At 43.2% G+C, this 24,858-nt stretch overlaps 1 protein-coding gene across 1 annotated transcript in view; it reads right to left on the reverse strand.

The window, feature by feature from the left end:
- csmd2 (CUB and Sushi multiple domains 2) overlaps positions 1–24,858 on the reverse strand; it is a 232,636-nt gene that overhangs the window by 204,929 nt on the left and 2,849 nt on the right. The window contains exon 2 of the mRNA XM_086171636.1: positions 11,980–12,196. Coding sequence (XP_086027762.1) covers positions 11,980–12,196 — 217 coding nt within the window. The remainder of the gene's footprint in view (positions 1–11,979; positions 12,197–24,858) is intronic.

Here is a 24,858-nt window from a genome sequence, read left to right on the forward strand (position 1 = left end):
ATTGCTGATGAAATGCATATTTACATACATTTTATGCTGCACATGTTTTAAAATGGTTTTCTATGGATAGATAGATAGATAGATAGATAGATAGATAGATAGATAGATAGATAGATAGATAGATAGATAGATAGATAGATAGATAGATAGATAGATAGATAGATAGATAGATAGATAGATAGATAGATAGATAGATAGATAGATAGATAGATAGATAGATAGATAGATAGATAGATGGATGGATGGATGGATGGATGGATGGATGGATGGATGGATGGATGGATGGATGGATGGATGGATGGATGGATGGATGGATGGATGGATGGATGGATGGATGGATGGATGGATGGATGGATGGATGGATGGATGGATGGATAGATAGATAGATAGATAGATAGATAGATAGATAGATAGATAGATAGATAGATAGATAGATAGATAGATAGATAGATAGATAGATAGATAGATAGATAGATAGATAGATAGATAGATGGATGGATGGATGGATGGATGGATGGATGGATGGATGGATGGATGGATGGATGGATGGATGGATGGATGGATGGATGGATAGATAGATAGATAGATAGATAGATAGATAGATAGATAGATAGATAGATAGATAGATAGATAGATAGATAGATAGATAGATAGATAGATAGATAGATAGATAGATAGATAGATAGATACAAGAACGCCCTGTCTTCTTCATTTTGCTCAAAGCAGTTACTGCAGTGGGAATGAACATTGGTTTATTTATTGATGTACTATATTTCAATTTAAGATAAGAAGATAAGATAAGATAAGGACAACTTTATCAATCCCGAAGGAAATTGTTGTGCCAGAGCCACAGAAAACATAACAGTAATAAATAATAAAAAGAAAAAGGCAGAATTAGAAATAGAAATAAACTATAAAGTGTCTCAGTGAAACTACAAAAAGTGTCTTAGTAACAAGTGAGGTAAGGAGTGCACAATAGTGTGATAAAAGGAAAAGGAAAAATTGCAGTGTACATATAACTATGTATTATAGTTTTTCTCTTTCTAATAGTAATTTCATATTGTGCATATTTATTTATCAATTCAATTTCATTATATCTCTTTTATCCTATTGTATTTTAATGAACTGTATTTGCATTCTCTGTATTTCCCCAGTGCAGTGGGGTTTGATACTGTGTGCCCTAATGCAGGAACCGGGGTGGCGGCGAGGTGATGGGGCTCCTCCGGGATGGCGGCGCCTTTCCTTTCCACTGCGGCGCTGCACGGGTCAGAGCTGTTTATTTTGTTGGACCAGACCGATTATGCAGGGTAGTTTTGTTTTATGTTTGAAGTAGAACCAGGATGAAATGTTGAAGGTGAGAGTGGATTCAATCAGTGACCTACAAAACCAGAGTTAAAATGTTTGCGGACTTGAAAGTCCACAGTTTCCTCTGAAGGCAGTGAATCCGTCGTGCTTCTTTCACACACAGTCGGTGTGTCGCGTGAACGACGGCTTTCTGTAGCGTCAGCTAAAATTCGGCATTGTTCAATTTGACAACACAAACTTTACACAATAGTCTAATACTCTAATGAGTGACAGAAATGTGTTCCCTGTAAGTCACAGTCTGCTCGTCTGCCGCACAATGTTAGATCCAACCTGCTGCGCATATTAAACCTGCGGCAGAGGCACAGCCGTGCATTGCACCCTGCCTTTGTTATTATAATTGGAAGATTGTGACTGACGTGATTTGCATAAGTTGTCATGCAAATCAACAAAATGAATCCCTTCCAGTTAGAAAAGCATGACGTACACCTCCCACGATCCCCTTTGTTTGACGGCGCACATCATTTTATTTCATGACATTCTGGGCGTTGTCTTCGTTCCTGTCATGTACAGTTATAATATACATTGCGTGTTATGTAAATGGCCATTTTTGAAGCGGGTGTTTAATGAAATTGTGATTAACATTGAAACAAACTGTTGAATATTAGCGTGTGTCCACAGGACCCATGTGACAAATTCCTCATTTCTGCATTTTGCCTGGTGTTTGACTTGGCAATCCTTTGATATATTAAATCACAAATGCAATATGTGTAATAAATTAACAAGGTTATTTTTAGTGACTAATAGTATTTATCATAGAATAACATTCAGAGCAATTTCATTCTACAGGAAAAAAAAAAGCCGGATTACTCAATGTTATTAAAAGAAGATGCTTTATATGCATAGTTTGCGAGGTGGGAGCTTTTCCAAGCCGAGATGAAACAAGAGGCGGCGTGCAGTCTGGACCCGCGGCCAGTCAATTGCATTGCCGATATGAAGTGACAAAATAGCAAAACCTGTTACATATAAGTTATCATCTCATCAACATAAAGCAGCACAATTGCAACGCATCAAATGAAAACCCCAGAAAACAAGGCAGGTGTGAAAATAAGAAATCAGGTGTGGTAAGTTAAAGTTGTAGCCGTGCCGCACTGTTTTCTATTAAATAACCTATCAAATGGCTGAACATGAGATAAACCAACCTCCCCCCACCCCTTTTCACGAAAGGAAAAAAAAAAAGATTGAATAAGTAAAAGATGCAAAGTGCCAAAGTGCTAATAATGCCACATGCTTTGATTGGTGAATTAGGTGTTTAATCTTTTAGCTTAGCGGCAACACATTCCATGCCGCGTCCGTATTGAGGCGCACGCATTGAGCGGCGCTGGAACGGAAGCATGTCTGCAGCCGTGCTTTCAAAGACGTGCACACGGGTATATAAATTCACAGCCATCTCGTTGATTATTTCTCTAATCTGAGGTTATTGGGGCCAATGATTCTGCCTCACAGGTGAGATAACGCTGTAAATCTCACCATCATTTTACTCTTTTTTTTTTTTTTTTCCCAGTGTGAGATGATGAAAAACAAACTATCACTCTTCCCCCTGTTTTTAGCATCCTGTCGTTAAAGCTGGCGTTGATAAGTGGCAGCCTCTCCATTAACAGCAGCGACTCAAAGCAACCATAAATCCCGTCGTGTGTGCACAAACCCGGTCGCATCAATTGGTCCGCTTGCAAATGTCTGCAAGCGTGCACGAAGAAAGAAAAAAATCAGCCTAGAAATCTCCATGGAGGGCACGTGTGCGGAGCGCGGCGGCGAAAACAAGCGGCCGTCGACTCAAGTCTGGTGTATTCTACACACATACATACACATGAAAGCACGAACACACATTCACGCGTCACCTTTTAATTGTAATCCCTCTGCGGGATGTCAGTGTAAATGTGTACCTGCAGTGTAGAGCCAACAAAGACAAAGCAGGGAAATGTGTATGCGCACTCAGCACGTGTGCGTCACAGTGTTTATTCGCCGATGTTATTTCCGGAGTACGTGCCGCGGGAGATTGATGGTTAAGGCCTTCGCTGCAGGAGACTTATTGCTATGGGGAATGTTCAGACAGGAAGTGTCATGATACGTCACCTATTCTCACCCTGACCTGTAGACACGGGTATTTTATAATCCTACGGAATAACAAAGTGCCTTTTTACACATAAAGCATTGATGAAAACTATGAAACTCACTACTTAAACTTACCGCATAAATTGAGGAATGATTATCACCAATTTCCCTAAATGCCTAGTACAGCGTATCATGAGGGAAACGTATGCAGCCGGTACGGATTTTCAGGAAATACAGTCTCACATTATAGAAAAACCTGTTGAGAATGAATAAATATACATATGAAAAGATCTTTTGTTGTTCATTAAGCAATGGACACACTTTGCATTGCCATTTCTGCAAGGCCATTGTAACAAGGGAGCTGTTTTCCATGTTTTTTCTTTTTACTAAAATGGGGTTTTCATACGATACGATACGATACGATACGATATGATATGATATGAGTTAATGATGTTGTCAATTCTGTGTTTATCACTACAGTCCACTTTCCCCATATTTAGCTCAATTACTGTTTAAACGACAAGTAGAGGAAACATCAAATCAATACGTCATTATTCTTCCTGCTCATGTATGTGTAGTACAAGCACGCAGTCCTTTAGCGTCTCGCTAAATAGCAAACACGTCTCTGCACCTTATGGCCCTGAAAGTATTAGAGAAGGCGTTTTGCATTACGTTTGTCGACATTTCCAAGTGTGTTATTCGTCCCGGAGTGTCCTGCTTAAACTGTCTATCTTCCGGTAGATTTTTGTGGCACTCTTGAGTCCAGGGTTCTGCACCAGCATCTTCAGTGGTTTGGATCACACACAATACACACACTGTATCTGATTTTCTCACTCGCACACACAAAGCTTTGATATTTGAAGGGTTAGTGTGGTGTTAATGCCCAGCACAATGCACCAGTGCTCCTTATTTAGGTCCTATCTTGCCTGCAGGCTGAAAATCTGTCCTTCCCATGGCTTCTTCTCTGCCCCTTTACCACGTCTTGTCTGCCAGACTGCCAGGCTCAAATCCTTTCATTCAATCACTTCATTTCTGAGAAGGCATGAGGCGAGATTCGCTTTCATTCAACCTGACAACATTCACCTCTTTGGAAATGCGGTGGCAAATTGGCAGTTACAAGTTGAAAGTTGACATTGAGTGAAGGGTTTACAGCTCCAAAATTTGCACCCTGACAGTAGATGATGGTAATTGGCCCGTGGCTTTTCATTTTTAATTCCTCTAGCACTCCCAAATTATGCCATATTCAAAACAAACTGAGGACAACATACTCATTTCATAGACCGGGAATTCAGTTGTTTCTTTTAACACCTTTCAGCACAAAATATCGCAAACCCGACATGCATCGGAAAGTCAAGCAGGGCACATTTATTTGAAAATTGTGAGGATAATTTAAGAGACCGGATAAAATATGAAGATCTCTTCTATTAAACAAATTAGTTTGTCTGACTCTGGAAAAAAAAAAAGAAAGAAAATCCACATTGAATTCTATCTCTTCTTGAGTTGGATTTGGCAGGTAGAATAATAAAATGATGAGGACTGAATAAGAATAAGTGCTGGAGGAGGCGGGAGCGGCTGGCTGATGCATTTCCCCATATCGCCTGTGACTCCCCGTGTTTCTGCTGCACATTCAAAAATGCAAAACACACCTGGTAATAGGAGTGTTTACCTGCCCTCCGACTCATTAAGTCACATCAGGTCTGCATCGGGCTAATTTCATAAACAACTGTGACTGCTGATTTCACACCAACCCAAACAACCAGCAACATGGGGGGGGGGGGGGGGGGGGTAACATCGGAGTTGTAAACAAGGAGGGTGTAAATAAATCATAAAACAGCAACTGCTGCAGGGCAATACACATTGGGGAACGTGTAGGAAAAGAAGCATATATCTAAATGTGATAAGAATGTGAATGGATTCCTTGACGTGCTTCCAGATGCTCTTTGTGGTAGAAGCTTGGGATTTGGGGGCACCAGTTTCAAGATGTGGAAGTTAAGAACGCCAAAATGCTGAGTGCTTGACTGACAAGACTACGCCGTAAGGTGTAAAAAAAAAGAAGAAACATCAGAAGAAAAACATCACCCAATGTGTGCATTAATTCATTGATCGCTTCATTCATTCATTCATTGTCTTTTCCACTTATCCAGCAGTCAGGGCTGCTGAGGAGCTGGAGCGAAGCCCAGATGTTATAGGACCAGAGGCAGGTTCGCCCTGGATTGATTAGTCGTCCACATGGAGACGTACAACCATTCGCTCCCTCATTCACACATCATGGAAACATTGGACCATTCGCTATCTCGCTCACGCCATATAGAGACTCGACCATTCGCTCCCTCGTTTACATGTCAGAGAGAGAAACAACCATTTGCAAATTCAAAGGTCTTTGATGAGTAAAATGCAAGTTTTTCCGGACTGAGGGTGAAGACCTCGGCAGAAACAACACAAAAAGGCCTCTTGTTGGAATCCAAGCCGTAAACTTGCCACGCTGCCAACTATTTTTCAACCAAAATGATAATCCTTGCACAAATAAAACAGTATCACATCCTTCATGACATGGTAGATACTTTCTCTGACGCCCGTCAGTTTAACCGTCTGCAACATGCAAGGTGTCTTTGTTCAGACGTGTCGCGGGTAACTCAGTCACCCAAACCTTTAAGATCATTTCTAAACACACACACATGCGTTGGAAGCACCGCGATCCAAGTTAAAGCACCGACCTAATCCTCTGATTACCACCGTCTAAAGACAAATTATATTCTGCATGGACTCAGCAGAGACCCTGCGCTGGAGCAGATGCGGATATATTTCTTCATATGTGTTTTCATGGGCAGAACCTGCAGCCATGACACGGCTGAAACACTAGTTTCTGGATTTCAGTGCCACGGTGTTGTGAAAAATATCAAAATCTATCCGTCTATCAACCCATCCTTCCAATCTTTTAGATCACATTCATATTTTATTCATGTGTATCTTTTACTTTTGGCTTTTCCCTTCAGAGGTCGCTATAGCGAATCATCTGCCTGCATCGAGCCTCTTCTCTCACACCAGCTAAGCTCAAGTCCATTCTCACTGCATCTATAAATCTCTTCGTAGGGCCTCCAGCCCTCTTGCCCGACAGTCCAAAGCCCACATTTCTATATTTTTACGTCTTTTGTGTTCATATATTTACATAAATACTTACAGCCATAGAATCTCTCTGCAGACTGCCGGCCACACCTCACTGCACCACATAGTTTGAATGACGGACAAGCAAATTCGCACGATCTTAACGCAACACAACGATTTAACAACCGAGAAGAGGGTTAACCTGTGAGGCAAAGCAGCCATTGAAGATTTCAAATGAGACTCCAACCTTGACGGTTCAAAATATTCATACGCAGAAAAGCCCTGCGCACACCGCGCTATTTACCCGCCATCTTGTAGAAAATATTAGTCATATATAATCGAGAGTCATATCAAATTTCAATGACCGTCTGAGTTTGCTAAATATAAATGACGCCCTTCAAATGAGACAAGCAGGCACTTGCAATTGCAAACAAAAATATATGTATGTGTTCATTTGAACCCGATCGTGCCGAGCAAAGACGAGAATGCAAAACCGAAACTACCTACAGTGAGTCGGAAAATGACAGAGAAGGAAATTAAAGGAGAGGGAGAGGAACTGGGGATGAAGAGAGAAAAAAAGACAGAGAATTGTTTTGATGTGAGCAGGGTGAGAGAGTAATAGAGGTTTGAAATGTCTGATTTGCATCTTTGTGTTTCTGAAAGGCAGGAGAGGGGTTGCGTAGAGACGGACAGCTCTGCCTTCTATTATCATGACCAGGCCTTTAACATGCTTTGTTATTGTATATTAAAGGGGGGATCCAATGTAGTTTTGAACATTAATCACATCTTTGGAAAGACAAATATCAAATGTAAAATGGAACTGTATATAGTATACGTTTTGAGGAGAATCCCTACCAAAAATAGTGCTCATCATTACGTGCGCTGTGACATCACGTTTAGTGTCATTACATGAATATTCTCTCCCAGACAGGATGGTGCTTTTTCTTTGGCATGTTTTATCTGTACCATAACTGCAAAAAACAAAATATACAATAATAACAGATACTAGAAAAAAACTAAAAAGTCAATAAAATAAACCAAAGTCAACTCAATTCAAATAAAACCGCTGAGAAATCAACCCTGAGCTTTGTGGCACGGCTCCGTGCAGGAGCAGCGTTTAAAGCCCTGGATGTCACCGCCTCCTAAACCTGTCCTGTGTGGCTCTGGGTCATTTGAAAGGGTTTTATAGGATAGTATGCGCTAAAATGACTTCTGCTACCTCCGTAAATGTTTTAGACCTCCCGTTTCACCGCACTCTTTCTTTTTTTTTTATTGCACATTGATTTGTAATGGTGCTCTTTTTAATTAAAATGAAAACCTGCTTTAGGATTTATTTTCCAGGCTATTGTGATTGTTATTCTCTCGCATGCTCCCCTTGAAAAAATGAACTGAGGGACTTTTACCAAAGTTACTTTTGAAGACCAATTTATTGAAGTCATACATGTTGTGGCAGGTTTCATCAACGCAGCGGCACATTTAATAACTGAGAGTGTGTTTGTACTCTTGCCTGCCTGCTGAGGGCCAAAGAGTGGAACGGTAGCCGCCATTTACCGGTAATCTACGTTATTCGCAATATGTCTGTTTCGCATAAGAAACAAACTGAAAAAGAGATGAAGACGATGACTCCTCACTCTCACATTTGGCATTTCGGCCCACTTTCGGTCCAGCCACAGAGGCGGTGGAAGTGGGGTGCGGTGGGAACCCCGCCGACCAGCATCCCCACTGTAGCAGCCTTGATGCTAACAGTAAACACTGAAGGATGGATCATCGCTGCAGTGATCTTGATCCGGGGCGGCTGAGAGGGAGATGAAGGTGGAGTACGCCTTGCGGGTACTTAGTCCTGATTGGATGGCGAGAGAGATTTCTACAAAAAACTGATTTATCTACTTATTTTTGTGTAGCAGAGTGAACGCAAGTAAAGGTCAAAAGCCAATATTGCAAATTGTCCACGTGTACTCTGCAGGCAATCGCTACGGGAGAAAGCTAAGATCGTGTCCACGTCAAAAACACACACTAAAAGGGATCGGTGTTCCCTCCGACACCGTGACCACAAACTCTCCTCCATCCATTTCTTTCTCAAACTCCCCCCACACCCCCAAACTCCATGTTCCTGGCTGAGTCTTCTTTGTCCAAATTCATTTTCTTCCCTCACTTATTTTCAGAGCTTTTAAAAAGACTGACACAGCGGAATGCCCCCTTCTATCTTGATTATCGATATACGACAGAACCCAGAGGTCCAGACGAGAGAAACGCTGAAGGGACCAGCACAACACCGATCCATAATGGATTTTCTCTCCTTCTTATTGTTTTTCCCTTGCAGGCGGATGCAGCGAAGGAACTGGCAGCGGCTTAGAGATAACAGTAGGGAGGAGGCAGCGCCGCCGAAGGGTTGGAGATGTATCAACAAGGTGAATAAGGAAGGTCCGGCACAATCAACAGTCCGAATGACAAAAATCCCTCCGACATTTCTCAGAGGGGTTTGAGCGTTACACGTTCCGACAAGTCGTAAAATATGAGCGGCATCATTTGAAAGCAGCTTTCGGAAGCACAAACGCAGCCTTGCGGCTCGACCAAAATGTAAACGTAAACGAACGACAGCTCCTTATTTTGGAGACCTAGGTGATGCTGAAATAAGAAAAAAAACAAAAGGATCATAATATTTCAACGACGACCGCGGCCGTCTCTTCGCTCCCCCGCAGAGGGTGGATTAACTCGAATATCCAACCTGCAACGGTCCCACGGAATAACAAAGATTTGATTTACCGGGATGTTTTTGACGGGTTGGCGAGAGGTGAGAACTTAGCAAACAACAAAAAAAAAAGGGAATATTGAAAGATATTTCCAGATCAAGCACGGACTATTTGCCTCGGAGTACCCGGCAGGAGGAGAAATAAAGTGATTTCAGAAGTGCGGCGGAAAGTTGAGCAGGGCAAATGTGCACTCACACAGAAAGTGGATGCTATCTCCCAGCCCGATCTAGCGCCGCTAGCCTTGTGACAGCTCAGGAGACGGCGATGCACGGAAACCCATCCATGAAATAATCCTTCAGCGAAATATCACCCCATCTGTTTTTGGACTCGACAAAACCAACGCGAAACGCTTCAGAAAATAAAAGATGCACCTGCAAAGACGGTCGAGGACCCGGCGCGCCGTCCCCGTGGCTGACATGAACCAAAACAGTTATGCATTAACCGCACCGGTACGTCACCGTGCTGACAGGAGAAGACGGGAATCGAACCACCGGCCGCTCCGCAAACTGAAGCCGCAGCCGCCCTTCAATCCTCGCAAGACGCCAAACTATGCTAAAAGTAAAGCGATGCCTTCCGGCCGTGACGCTGAGGTGCTATGCAGAGATGTTCAGGAACAGACGTCACATTAAACAGGTGAGAACGCTATCATTTAATACGCTATTATTTTTGCCAAAAAAAAAAAGAAAATAGACGGAGCAGTTGTTCTCTTTAATGTTGAGGCGCAGCGGTCGATAGCTGCGGCGAAGGAACAAACACAGAAGGATGACAGCAGAATGAAATAGCCTTGGGTTGTAATTAAAATGTGGCCCGCTTTTATGTTTACTCTTTTTAAAGCTATTAGAATGCAGTTGTATTATTTTATCTATTTTAAAGTTGCCTGCTTTTATTTTATTCAATCTTCTCTCCGCACTCAATAGCTCGCCGCGTTCGGTGCTTTATGTCAAAGCAGCTTAATGCATGCGGGTGTTTTTTTGTTTTTTTTTCTCTCCTTCCTTTTATTAGAACTTTGGCATTTTCCTTTCTTGTAGCAGGTAAAAACTGCAATAAAATTTTGGCAGTGCTCTTTTTGTAGATCTATCACTTCATAATTTCAATGAACAGCACATCTTTCACATAAAGTATAACTACATATAAAACCATACACATATTTACCTCATTTTAAGGGTCAAGTTTGTTTTATGATTCCCGATATATTTTATTTAGTGAGAGAGCGGCCAAAAACACCTCTTAGGACAGCAGACGTCGCAAACGCCTGGCAAACACCGTCTCAGTAAGAAATCCACAAGGTGATAGACACCGGCGGCAAGGCCTGCAAATAAAGTTACCTGAAATATCAATACAGTGAATAGGCGGTTCATTCATTCCTTCTCTCTACCACTAATCCTACACTCAGGGTTGCGAAGCCCACCTGCCGGAATCCGACCTTCTCACCGTGGGGCGTCGGCGCTTACTGCGGAGGAAATGTGCCGCCCACCCGATGACCTAAATTTTGGAATCGGTTACGTGACGTTCTACACTTTTCACCTGAGGAAGTGCAGAGAGCTCTGAAAAGTTGACATCAAGCGCAGTCCTGATATCTCAAAGAGATGTTAGATTTGAATCCTGGACGTAAACAGGATTTCCTTAAACATCACTCGTACATTCTCCCACCTGATACTTGTCAGACCGCATACATGTCTGCACCCCTTTAGATGAGACGGGAACCGACGGTCTTTGTGCAACCAGAACAGGTTGTCCAATCACAGATCAGCAGCGGTTTGATAACACTGATAATGACCGCAGTTTGTTGGGATGATGCTGACTTAAGACCTCACAATGCTTTTGTTTTTGCTAAATTAATCTCCCTTTGTCTGAAATAATTGGCTCATGAGAGAGCAGTGAGACTGAATAGACAACTTGATTAGCTTGTAAATGAGCGGACGGAATATAGAAACCGTGCGTTGCTTCCTAAAGACGGGTCTAAACTAAGGGTACGACGTAAAACCAGCCTATAAGCTAATTCGCCGGGTGTCTCGTTTCTCTCCTGTCATTTTCTTACTGAAAGAAACGATGTTTAGATAGTTTATGCTTTTGCTCTACTTTCCTCGGTCGTGAGGAAAAAGCGTGGAAGTGTTGTAATCTCTCGCTTTGAATCACAGAACATTATTATCATCTTTTCAGACTCCGGAGTCCCGGCGTTTCGTTCGACTCGAGACTGAAAACAATCTCCTGTGTTGCACTGCAGCTGTAAGGAACCGAGTACAGAGCGAAAACAAACAAGCACACGTATAAATAACAAAATAAATACAATCTGATTCCATTCTAAAGGCACACAAACGTGTCCCAGTGACATCTCAGAGGACCCACGCCGGCTGCCTTTTTGCAGATGGTGTTGTGCGATTCCCGGCTTCCTGCCCAAAGTATCCTTGGGCAAGACGCTCAACTCCAAGCTGCCCTGACGGCCTGGTTAGCGCGTTGCACCGCAGCTCTCCTGCCATCGGTGCATAAGTGTGGGCGCCGACGGATGCTTTCGAGTGTAAAGCCCTTTGAAACCTCGATGTGTGAAAGTCCGATATACGTTTACCATTTAGATCACATTTTTAATCAGTAACGTAATGTTAAGCGGAGCGGCATCACGGCCCTGTGTATTTGCCGCTCCCTGACGAATCCGAGCATCATTAAACTCCCGTTCACCGCCCTGTGACTTAGAGAGAAAAATAAAAATGAGACCAACCGTGTCCGCAGGTTCCCGGGACTCGATGGTCCGTCGTACACGGACAGGATGTCGAAGTCCTCCTCCAGGGCGAAGCCTTGAAACACCAGCTGTATCCTGTTGTGCTCCGCCGCCACGATCACCCACGTGCAGTTGGCATAGTTAGGATATCCATAGGGGTACCCGGGGCTCTCTATCGTCCCATTGGGACTGTGTAGTGTGTAAGTGCAGTTCTGAGCTGTGAAGACAAAAAAGAAAGAGAATCAAAAAAAATCAATCACAAAATTAATGTAAAAACCTTGACGATCAGGACACCAATACGGGAAGCGTTCTCCCGTATTTCTGAATTTTAAAGGCATGAATTACCGCTCTCAGAACAAACCGTTTACGTATCAGAACCAGATGGCCGACCCTCTGCCAGCTTCCCCGACCTCCAGCGTCACACATTCCTTCATTCCTTGTTACCGACGCAGTAGCTCTCCATAAAAATACAGGACAACGGGGATCTTCTACTGACTTCGGACTGAGATCTGACCCGCGTGCCATGATATCTTGTGCGAGTCTCTGAAAGCCTTAATGTGGATACACAACGCATGCGGGAATCATAAAACCATCTAGCTGAAAATGGGAACAGGGTGATGTTCAAGTGAAAAAAAACACAAAGTTAAAGGTTTCGGTGAAACCGATGAGGGAACCTACATTTCCCCATAATGGACTGAATAAGAACATCGTGCGAGAATGTGTGCTATTTAGAAAAAAAAAAAAAAAAAAAAAAAGACCAGTGTCTTTCCTCTCGGTTGCTGCAGCCAAAAAAAGCCGAATTGTTATGCAGCCTACATAAAAAATGTAATTAGGATGGAATAATTAGAGGACATCTGCTATCCACACAACCCGCATTATTCACCAAAACAAACAATGCAACACACAATAACGGGGCTTTTGCGTGCCCTTCAGTCCATTCATATCTGCACATGAAAAAAGGGATACGTGGTACAAATCGATGCAGGGGAAAATACATAATACCTGTGGGCATTGAAACAATAATCTTAAGCAAATACATTTAAGTTTAGAGAGGAGTTGTAAAAGAGAACACTGGTTCAAATCCACCCCAGGAGAAATGTATATCTCTTATTAAATACGTGTGAAACACAAGGGTTCTGTGCTCCTTTGTGTGCACAATCCAGCGGGTAGAACAATCCCAAAGCTCAAAATGTGTCACAGTGTTGACGATGAACCAGCAAACGCGCTGCGTCCCTGAGACATCAGCGGGGATTTGCAGGTAATAAAGCATCGAGCGCAAAGAACAGACGACGGGAAAAGGGAAGACGAAGAGGAAGAAGTGTTACTGTAGTAAAATTACATAAAGGCGTTCACAAATAAATACAAAAAAAAATTAAGATTACTACACATGGACATGGCTAATCCTTGGTGAACCCGATAAACAAACGCTATGCCACATTTTGAATTCAAATATGCCACATCAAGGTGTTTGTTTTATCTGAAATGCAGCAGAAAACACGCGCTGACAAACACACGTGCGAGACCAAGACTTCTTTTCTTTGTTGCTTATGGTTTCGCGCAGTAGAAGAGCAAAGATGATTTCACAATAACACTTTTTTTGTTTGAGGAGGGGAAGAGGACACACGTTGGCCGCCTGAATGGCATCAGCGGGAGGAAGAGGAGGATAATAGCATCTCCAGTCACACTGTATTCATCATGTTACTGTTGACTCCGCGGGGCCCGTCTCCGAAAAAAGAGAAAAACAACCAAGAGCCTCTTCGCCGTCACTTTTCAGCGCTTCATGTGCGCTTGACCTCTTCCAAAAGATGCTAATGTGCGTGCACATGAACCCAACCCACTCCAATGTATCTCCGTTCGATCTACAAGCCATACTTCACTTCGGTTTGCATGAGAATTCCCCAAATTGTGAGATTTCTTTGTATTATGACTGAAATGTCGCAGTAATAGTCTGTAGTTTATTTATCTTTTTATTTTGTTTGCCTTGTCCTTGACAGAGCCAGAAGAAAAATAAATAAAAAACTCTCTTTTTACAATATAAACTTATTGAACAATAAACATTTTCTGAGGTTAGGTTCTTTTTTTTTTGCTTTTGTTGGAAATGTTCTTTTACACCGACCAGACAGTTTTAGTGATATAACCTCACTCTGTGCATCAATATGCAGGTTCATCAACCAGGATCAGCGTGTGGAGCATGCTGATGAGGCGAGGTGAGGTGCGCCGTGCTGCACATCAGCAGGACATGGAGTCTCTCTGAGAATTAAGCAATTCCAGTTTCCACCATAAACGTGAGGCTCATATTGGCCTCAAACCAAATTTCCATCACGACTGGGGTTTTTCGCCTTTGCAATCTTTTTTTTCAAAACCGTCTGACAGCAAGCTTACTTTCGCACGAAAGGCATCAGAATGCTGGATTTATGCGTGACACTCAGCCCGGGGAGAAAAGTTCAATACCTAAAGATCTCGTCTGTGTTTTTTGGTCAAAACCACCAGATAAGAGACGAAGTGATACCCGTTGTCAAGCCGTGCAGAGGGGAGGGCAGTGCGAGACCGATACAGGACTAAATCCTAAATTGCATAGCACATGACAGCTAAATTGGACCTAAAATGAGAACATTTTCAGGGTGAAAAAATGAAAATTTCCTATATTGTCAAACAAATACCAGCCAACCAATGGACCCATAATCCACTTAACAGTCTTTACTTTCATTTTACGCATTTTACCATCCACGCTGTGTCATTAAGAAGAGCCAGCTTAACCTCGGCCTCGCATCCGTTCTCTCGGAGTGTGCGTGAAGTGGTCGCTGAGAGGTGACGGCCGTTAACAATATTTCATACCAGAAATGAGTCAAGTGATTGGTTGCATTTGAAGCCGGTAAGTTGTCCATCCAATCACAGTAATGATTCGGACAAATAAATCAGACAATGCAAGGGCGACTTAGTGACGTCTCAACAGCCGTGCTTTTGAGCGGGCCTGATCAACCGAAGTCCATTCAATCCCAACAGATGATTGTCACTTGTATTTTGTGGGGCTCAGTACGTTTTTGCATTTTACCCAGAATTGTCAGCCACTCACCTTCCCTCCACATTTATCCACCAACCCTTTTAACATTTCCAAAGATGGAGCTCAGGGTGGAGCTCTGCTCAGACTACGCCGCTCACATTTGAAATAAGTCAAGATGATTATCATCAGGGCAGAACACATTCCTGGGTCAAACCCTTGAATGCGCCTTCGTACAATCCATCTCTGGTGATGAATCCTACGATCAGGAGATAAATGCCAATCAACTGTCTGTGAAGGTTCTCAGTCATCCAGGTCACGGTCAATTATTAACATTAGAATTGACCGATCAACTGCTAATAAGCACCGGCTAATGGCAGAGTAACCGGTCAGTATTAACATTAACTGCATTTTTTTTGGAATCTATTCTTTTCATATTGAAGCTTAGTGCAGGGATGAATGCCAAGCATCATGGTGGATTTTTGAACATTCGTTTTATCTCTCTCTCTCTCCATATATCTATATGTAGATATATTTCAAGATATATACCTATATCTATATAGATATTTTCTGAAGGCAATAGCTCTCTTGGACTCTTGGCTTACCTGCTAACCCACTCTTTTTCTGCAGAGACAACACCTGTTGCTTCCTCCTGTCTGCTTGTACTGTCAGCTAATAACAAACATTGTGACGGTCATTTGTGTCCTACATGAACCAGACCTCCACACACTCCCACTGCCAATCAGATCGCAGCTAGCTTGTGTTGTCAAGTTTTAGAGTGTTTTTCAGCTGAACTTGCCAAGTACGCGTCCTGTGATTGGCTAAACACTCGTGAGGGCCTGAAAGTACCTGCGAAGTATCTGACCCGCACCTGGAGATCCATTAGATACCAAAGTTTTTCGCTGTTTATGGCTGGATTTGAAGGGTGAACGACTTATTGACGGGACTCGGGACGCACGGATGGACCGAACAACAGTGCCATCGAACTCCTCTTGAAGAAAGAAAGGATTGATTTTATTTTCAAATATGCAGCCGCTGTGAAGGTGATCCGTGTCGGTGAGTGCAATGTTTTTAATATTTTTTAGATATCTAATAGTATTTTTCTTCTTCATATATGTTATGAGTATCAAATCCATGGTAACTAAATAAAAAGTCGGAAATATTGAAAATTGAACAATAAATTTGCATCACCTGCAAGGTCTAATAAACACAAATATAGAATATAACGTTGCGCACAAAATGTTCAATTGTTCCGCCGTTGCATATCTTACAAAAAACAAATGCAACTAAACGTTTCCTTTTATTTTCATTGACTAGTTTGCTTGGTTATCGTCTCTTTGGTGTCTTTTATGAAACCGCAACGAGTCGCGGTTTATTTGACGCATTCATTGAAACTCACATGGTGTTCTTTCGGTGGACTCGTTAAGATGTGTTTGACTAATCTCTTAAAATCGCGTTGCCATTTATTTTTGAGGTTTGACAGTGAGCGTGATCTTAGTTTCCTGCGCTTGCACTTACTTCCACACTGATTTGAAATGCTCAGGAAATCAAGTGTTACTGCACTCGCCTGCATTTAGGTGATGTCATGTGTAAATGTGATTCTATATGGATCCTCGAGCCGATGGTATTATGAGGTGTATTCATTGAGTTAGCGGGTTACTGAGGGGGTTTAATACAGCTGAGGTGAAACTAAATAAATACATCTGTTATCTTGAATAATATAGACCCCGAGCCTGACTACATGTTAAAATGAAAATGTTAGCACATCTGCAAATGGACTCTCTCCTGATTTGGCAACGATGCACACAATTTGTGGTGCTGTTGGCGGCACGCAGCGGGGAATGCACGTCTGAGTATATCAGAGAGGTTGCACCGGTAATCTCTCGGGTTAACGCCAATATGTCACCAGGATTTGATGTCACATTAAAAATGTGCATCGACAGTCTAGCATTAGAAATCATATTATCATAGGAGTCCAACAATCATATGTGGAGTCAAATCAAAGTATTCCTTGTGTTCTTCAAAAAAAAAAAAAAAAAAAACAGAGCTTTTGATTATGTAGATCCTGCACTCAGGGCTTGGTTGAATAATTTAAGCCTTGCCCAGGGTGCATTATGAAATTAGCTGCTGGGAGCCGGTGACCTACTCTGAAGCGCCTCAGTGTAAATTTGCAGGGTGCAGCCCGTGCAGCAGTTGACCCCTGTGACATAATATAAAGACCCCATAAACAGACTGCTGGCCGCGCGTTTTTTTGCCGGGCAAGACGTCTTGCAAAGTATAAGGTCGTGTCTTTTCAAGTTGTGTTGGTGCAGGGGGGGGAGGGAGGGGGGGGGGGGGGGGGGAGCTGTTATGGGGAACACAAACAAATCTGCTGTTTCAGCCATTATGAAAAGCCATAACTTCCTAGAGGCTGGCGGTCTCCATGCATGACACATTTTATCAATCCCGTGCCTCCAGGGGCGATTTGCATTGGCTTGTGGTTAAACTTTGACCCGGATACTGTATATCTGTGGATATTCAACAGATATGACCCCCCCCCCCCCCTCCTCGTTCGGCTCTCGGCTTGGCACAGAGCGCCTCTGCATATCCAGTAAAGCTGTGACCTTGATGGCGTAGCACTGCAGGCTCTGTTTTGTTTTGTGTGTGTGTGTGTGTGTGTGTAAGAGGTGGTGTTTCTTTGCCAGCAAAGTTGTTTAGTAGCAGACACACCACTGGGACACCTTGGTGAATCGATGGCCGCCGTACTGTACTCCTGCAGGACAGACCAAACACAGAGGAGGAGAGAGATGACCTAGGTATGAGGGTGGCAGCATCCTGACTGGCGGATGAACGTCTGTGTGTTGGACAAAAAGATAATTTAGAAGTCATGGCCAAAAGCCAGAGGATAAGATATTAGGAGCTTAACAGAAGATGGTGGCAGTGCAAGTAAATGAGCCTGAAGAAGGGGATGTGTTTGCCTCTCCTTGCCCGTCTGTTCTGAGGTCACAGCGGCTAATTTACAGTGTGTGTGACTCTCGGAGGTCTGTTCCCGGGGGTGCCGTGTGTTTGATATGTTTTTGTGCGTAATGTGACACATCCGCATGTCTGCGTGTGAATGTATCTGTTGTCCGCACATGTTTAAGTGTAATCCCTACGCCCCGCTTCAGAAAAATACCCCACACTGCGTCTGTGCGTAACCCATATTTACTGCAGGTGTACAATTACAATCGCTACGGTGACTCCCAACAGGAGGAAAACTCATCCAGTCCACGTGATCCCGACTTCACTTTAGCACCGTAATCCTGAGACAAAAAGCTACAATACAGAAAAGAAAATCTCCTCTCTCGTCCCTTTAGTTGGTGTTTTTTGTTTATCTCTTATTCGGGAAAACACAATGTCTATGGATCATATATTAAAAAAAAAAAACGGAGACCTTTTTTTGTTTTCACAATAGAATATAGCTCAGCGCAGTGAAACTTGCAGGTGTGTCTTTAAGAACGATTGCACTGAAGTTGTGATTTTATTTGTGTCAGCGAACTGCACGTCCTGCATAACTCATGAGACTTCAGACAAACAAGCCAAAACCTGCATCGAGCAAATCCTTCACAGTGAGTTCAGGTGCACCCCCTGTTGTTTTAAAGAGGGTTATTTATCTGATTGCTATTATTATTGGTAGTGGTAGTCTTTATTTACCATTCACCCACGTGAATGTTTAAAAAAAATCCAATAAACCCTCTCTAGTTAGGGCTTATTGGATAAAAGACACAGATATAAGCTGTCACATGAAACCTAGGTCAAGCTTTTCAAACGGCCAAATGTTGTTTGTGTGTTTGAGTCAATAAGTACCTCCCTGGTGGAAAGATAAACTCTTCCACCCCGTAAATTCTACTCTGCGTCACTATTTGTCTCCTGACGTGTCAGCGCATATGTGCGCTTTCACCGCATCATATCCGAATTAACCTCTAGACGGCCGCCATTAAAATGGAAATGGGTGAGCTCAGCGATCCTGCTCGCCTCCATACATTAGGCTAATGCTCGGGCGAGTATGACACCGTCTGCCATTACAGACAAGGCAAATGCGGTGGAAGACTGTTGCGAAAGGCTTGCACCCACTTAACCCGTCCCCTCGCCGCTTATTTTCTACTGGGCGGAATGGAAAATAATGTTTCCTGTAAAGGGGAAGAAAAACCGAGCTGAGGGCATTTTAGGATTCGATGGGTCTCCCGTTGCACAATTGTATGGAGTTTAACAAGTGCACATATGAAGGTGTGTGTTCTTATGGTATGTGCTAGAAAACGCCTGTGTGCCCATTGCAAATTTCTCAAAGCACCTCTGGCATCTCTTTTGAAAAATTTCAAGGATTTGCCCGTCGCCTCACTCATTTGTGACGCACATGCGCGTGTACTGTATGTCACAACGGCAAAAACGGTTGGTGAAATCTTTGGGTTCCGAGGATACGATGCGCACAAAGGCACCGAGCCAAAGATTTAAGCACAAGAAAGCACGGAGGAAGCGCGTGTGGGCTGAGATGCAGACTGGCGAGAGGACATGCGCATGTCCTCGCCTGTTGTTTGGACTTGCAAAAAAAAAAAAAAGAAGCTACAATGGAGCATGTGTTCTCTCAGACAGAGAGGAAGAGAAGGGGGAGGCAGGCAGTTCCTTCCAGCTGGGTCATATTTAACCAGCAGGACTAAGTTAATCAAGTTGAAGTCACTGCAGACCTTCAGCCCGGCCTGTGTTTCATGTCCAGTGAGTGGTGGAGACGACATGAAACCACCCTTTTTCGGCACCGCTCTCTTCAGACATTCACGCGCCTGGTTTTCACGCCTGATAAACAGAATGCCGCCCATTCAGAGCAAAAGCCACGAGCCTCTTGATGCTCGTCCTTCTCAGCGAGACCCTGGTCTTTCTGGGGGGGTTTATTCAACACAGATACAAAAAAAAGGGTGCCCACAGTAAGATGCTTAATGGGTGTGTGTGTGCGTCCGTCCGTGTGTGTGTGTGTGCGCGGCTGTGCAATGTGTTTTTCTCGCGATTTATATTGACGGGTTAAAAAAAAGCCAAATACAGTGCATTTACTGTTCCTTCGGCATGCAGATTGTTGTTCCCATGACAACAGGGAACAGGAAAACACATATGAAGACAAATCCCTGGCCTCAATTATTTATTATTTTCTAGTCCGCCTTAACACTTAATCTCACACACCCATAAACACCCACTCAGCCATGAATTTATACTATTTTCAGACTCCCACTCACATTCTGGCTGTGACACATTGCAAGTTCTCTCCATTTTGGGGGGTAAAAATAAGGTATGACACGAAAGAACGCAGGTCATCATTATCTCAGTGCAGTTCTCCTGCCACTGGATGTTCTGGTGATTATGCAGTTAAACAAGCTTTGAAAGAAGTTTTAATTATACTTCAGAGAAAAGCATCTTATCTCAAAAATAAGAAGGCAAATACTATTATGCCAGAATTATATGTGGATAAAGATGTAGCTGTTTACTGGGTTGCATATCCTCTGCGATCGCTCTGATGAAGAGGGAAAGTCCCACTTTTTTGCGATCAATAACTAGTCCGACACGCTGCGCCGCGGAGAACACGAGTTCTGCCGTGAAACAACCTGAAGTTGTGCTTGATCACCAAATCTCTGAAAACTGGGAGGACACGTTTTCCTTTGTTGGGTCTTGCAAGTATCCAAGACAATGCTTTTGTGAATAGTGAACTCTGATCACATGACTTGCAAGATTGCACATTGGTGTGTGTGTGTGTGTGTGTGTGTTCAGCGGAGGCCATTCATGACGTAGCGACCCAAATGGTCGGGTGTTATCATCCTGCCGGGACCATCTATCATGTGGAGATGAATGTGGAGCCTGCGATGGCTCAGCCCTGTCAACCTCGTCCACAACGCTCTCGTCTTCTGACTTAGATCGCAACGCCTCCCCTGCCATCTCGCATCTTGGGAGATGCGGTCAGGAGATACCAATCGCAATTAGATAAAGCCTCTAACATCCACTCGTGCTGTTTAGCGTTTATCCACAATTGAAAATCAAAGAAGAAATGCAGTTAGAAAATGAAAATAAACATTTTGCATGTTACATATTGATAACTGTGTGCAAATTAGTATTTTTCCATTTCCTGGCAATGGTTTGGTGATTAAGGGGATGAAAACTAGTGGGGAAAATAAAGACTTTTTTTTTTTTTTTTTTTTCCAGAAAGTATTTATTTTTACACAGCCAGACAAGGCTGTGGGGAAAGGGCTAGATCTTAAAATTGCAATTTCTGCTATCATGGTTGATGTTATTCAGGTATTCTTTTATGAAATACAGAAGAATTGCTCCCTGTGCTGACATGACATGAGATAACGGAGTGTGTGTGTGTGTGTGTGTGTGTGTGTGTGCGTACGTGTGTGTGTGTGTGTGTGTGCGTGCATGCATGCGAGTGATTTAGTACTACAATGCCCGCCTAACTGAAAAACTCTGATTTTCTTAATGATTAAAAACTGTGGAGGACGACATCTTTACCCGGCCCGTCTTGTCTAGAGATAGAAAACATGAATGATAAATTCTGCACACATACCCAAGAACAATCAGTGTGTGTGTGTATAGTGTACTAACACACACACACACAGTGAATAGCCATCTATACACGATGGTTGCCTTTCCCAGAAGACAAAGACGACTGACAGTTTGCCTATATGTTGACTTTAAAGAGGAGCTGTACAGGGGAAAAAAAGACAAAGACAAGGACAAGATACCTCCTGCACAGAATCTAATCTCTAGGATCGTTGGTATCTGATAAGAACGCTGTAAGCCAGGAAGCTAAAGAACCTCCTGCCTGAGGATTGTTTTACAACGTGATAGACGGGGCATCTACATCCCTCTTTTACTGTGTCGGGACTTAGAACGAATTCCCATGTCTGATAATAACTGGAGACGGATACTCGGAATCAAGATTGAAACCTGTTGCAGCGCTGCCTCCAAATGTTCAAGAGAGATGTTTTTTTTTTCTTTTCATTATCAAAAGAATACTAGATGTCCCTGTATGTTCTTTTAGGTTTGTTTTTCCAGCCAAAAAAAAAAAAAAAAAAAGGAGCAGCGTTGCAATGGTACATTCAATCCCGGGTCCCACTCAAGGCAGATGAATTCCTCGACTGGGAGGATGTGGACTCGAGAGGTGTTTCAGGCAGGATTTTGAGAGATCACAAGAAAGATTTTGCAGCTGTGGAGGAGCGTAAAAACCCCGGTGTGGCATGAGTAATCATACATACTGCCCTGATGAATTGTTAACACAATACCCTCCTGAAAGACACACTTAACTGTCGCGTTTATAGCAAGTGAAAGCTCTCTTTATTTGTTTCCGTAGAAAAAAGCGTGCCGTCGCTTTTGTCCAATTTGAAGTATTGACCTCGTAAACGCAATCCTTGCATACGTAAGTGATTGGCCTGAATGCATATTATAACATACTTAACAAAATACTGTAGCGGCACAATAAACACCATCGAAGTCACGTACATGCGATGACTTAATGGATGAAGTGTGGCGCAGCTCTGTTTTGTCTAAAATGAGTTGGATGCTCCTCCATTTCATTGAGTGCTACTTCAATCTGGACTTTCTGCACACCTGCCTCAAAGTTCATAACCTCTAATGCTGCTGTGTGTGTGTGTGTGTGTGTGTGTGTGTGTGTGTAGGCTACACGGACAATCGAAGGCGTATTTTTCGGTGGATCCGAGGGCGCACGTTTTAGCGCACGAGTGTGTATGCGTGACTGGCCGCTGTGATTAGCGTGACGAAGCGCTGTGACGGAGCTCCGGCCATCTGGAGACAGATGACAGTGTGAGGACGGAGACGGGAGTAGGTGGCGGACGGAGGCGGCAGAGATGGAGGATGTAGAAGGACAGGCAAGGAGTGGAGAGCGACACATCAGCTGGGAGGTGTGGAAATAAAAATACCCGCGGGGGGAAAACACATTTGTATCACGTGAAATCTATACACGGAGTTGCCATTTAGCGTAATCTGCCGAGAGTGAATTGGGGTGGCGAATCACAGACCCGGTCGGACACACATAAGCTTCCTTACATGCTGCTCATTGTTAAAAAGGCAGCCTGCTTGATGCCTGATAAGAAGATGAGCCCTCCAAATAGATCATTTACCACAGAGAGGGAAATAACCCAGCATTCAAAAGCCACAGAAACATAGGGTCCAGATTATCTCCCGGCTGTTGCAGGCTTATCATACACTCGACTCCAACAGTTGTCTCCTCTTTGCGCTTCAGCTTTTGGTGTTTTTTTTTTTTTTTTTTCCTCCTTTTGTTGACTTTTTGCCGTCTTTGGCACAATTAACTCCAACTTCCCCCTCGGCCCGCCACGCCGACCGACAAAATCAAGACCAGCACGCGTCTTTGCATTCCAGGCCCTCTTAGTTTTGAGTACACGAATGATGTTGTCTCCGATGTTTCTCAACTCTGAGGCTTTTTATTTGTTGACCAGCGGCGGAGCAGATAGGACATATGAAGCGACGAAGCACGCAGATGACGGAGAATTTCAATTAGCAGTTGGAGAACGAGTGGAAAAAAAAAAGTTCATGTACGCCGTAGAAGAAATGGGAGCGTGGGTTCCCCCGCGCACCCAGGAAAAGTATTTACAAAAAACAGTCGTGTCACAATTTTACTTTATCCTCATAAATTGTAGCCATTATCAGGGGCTAATGGGTTGTTATCCATGGACTTAAATACAAGGGAGTCCTCAGTCCAAGGCTGAGAGTGGATCCTGGCTAAAATGGAAGATCATTCAATCTCACCCGCACGAAAATAATGACTACTTTATCGTCCATTATTCTGTTAATTAGCCTCAGAATTGGTCCATAAAATTAGAGGAAAAATGGTGAGGGGGGAAAAAACGATATATTTAAAATGGCATTGTCTGAATATTTAATATTTAATGGACTATTAAAAATACTTTACTTAATGTCGTAATAGACGGCGAGAAGCGGCTTCACCAAAAAGAACCAACTGTAATTCATCTGCGTTGACATAATAACCCGTTGCTTCTGATTAAGTTTTTGCCATATTACCACCCCCCCTCCTGTGATGGGTGTTTCAAAGTTGTTTATTTCCATATCCCGCCTCAGCCCACCTGCAGTACGGACCCCGCAGGGGGCAGCAACATGGGTTGGGAGGCGCAAACCTGATATGATCTGATCAAAGTGAGTTCAAGCGTGTGTCTGGTGTGTTTGACTGAAGCTTCAAAGCTATTAGATAAAAAAAAAAAAAAAAAAAAACAACAAATGTGTGCATGTAAAGTGGCAAAGACAGCTTTCCTTCAGGAGATCAGCGGCTGATGTTGAGTCTGTTAGCTGGAGTCGCTGTCCATGGTGCTGAAATCGCTCTCCATGGTGCTGAAGTCGCTGTCCGTGGTGCTGAAAGAGCTGTCCGTGGTTCCTGAAAGCATTGCATCCGAGCGGCCTGTCAGCTATCTGGGGTTTTGATAATGTCACTTCTCGGTTGGTTTGGGGGACCCCCGCGGTTCCCTGCTGACAAAGTCGGTAACTGTCTCACACCTTAATAATGAAGAGCGCACTCAATGCCAGCTTAACAAAGAAATGAAGGGGAGATGACTACAACTCACTTCAGCCAGTGTCTCACTCTAAAATGCAGTAGAAATACTTGCATGGGAGAAAAAAAGCAAAACAAAAAAAAAAAAACACGAATCAATTCGGGGTCAGTCAAGGGTCTGTGCTCTTTTGTAGCGCACAATGATTTGTAGGATTAAAGTATCGACGTTGAAATTGGGATTAATTTGTACCGCGTGTATTCATTTATTCATTATCTATACAAAGTATCCGTCACTTAGGGTTGCAGGGCTGCCGGAGTGTGTCAGACCGGGAGCCGCCGCCGGTCCATC

The sequence above is a fragment of the Fistularia commersonii genome, chromosome 24, assembly GCF_037954325.1.
Source record: "Fistularia commersonii isolate RoL2024-O1a breed Wild chromosome 24, RoL_Fcom_v1.0, whole genome shotgun sequence".
Classification (NCBI taxonomy): Eukaryota; Metazoa; Chordata; class Actinopteri; order Syngnathiformes; family Fistulariidae; genus Fistularia; species Fistularia commersonii.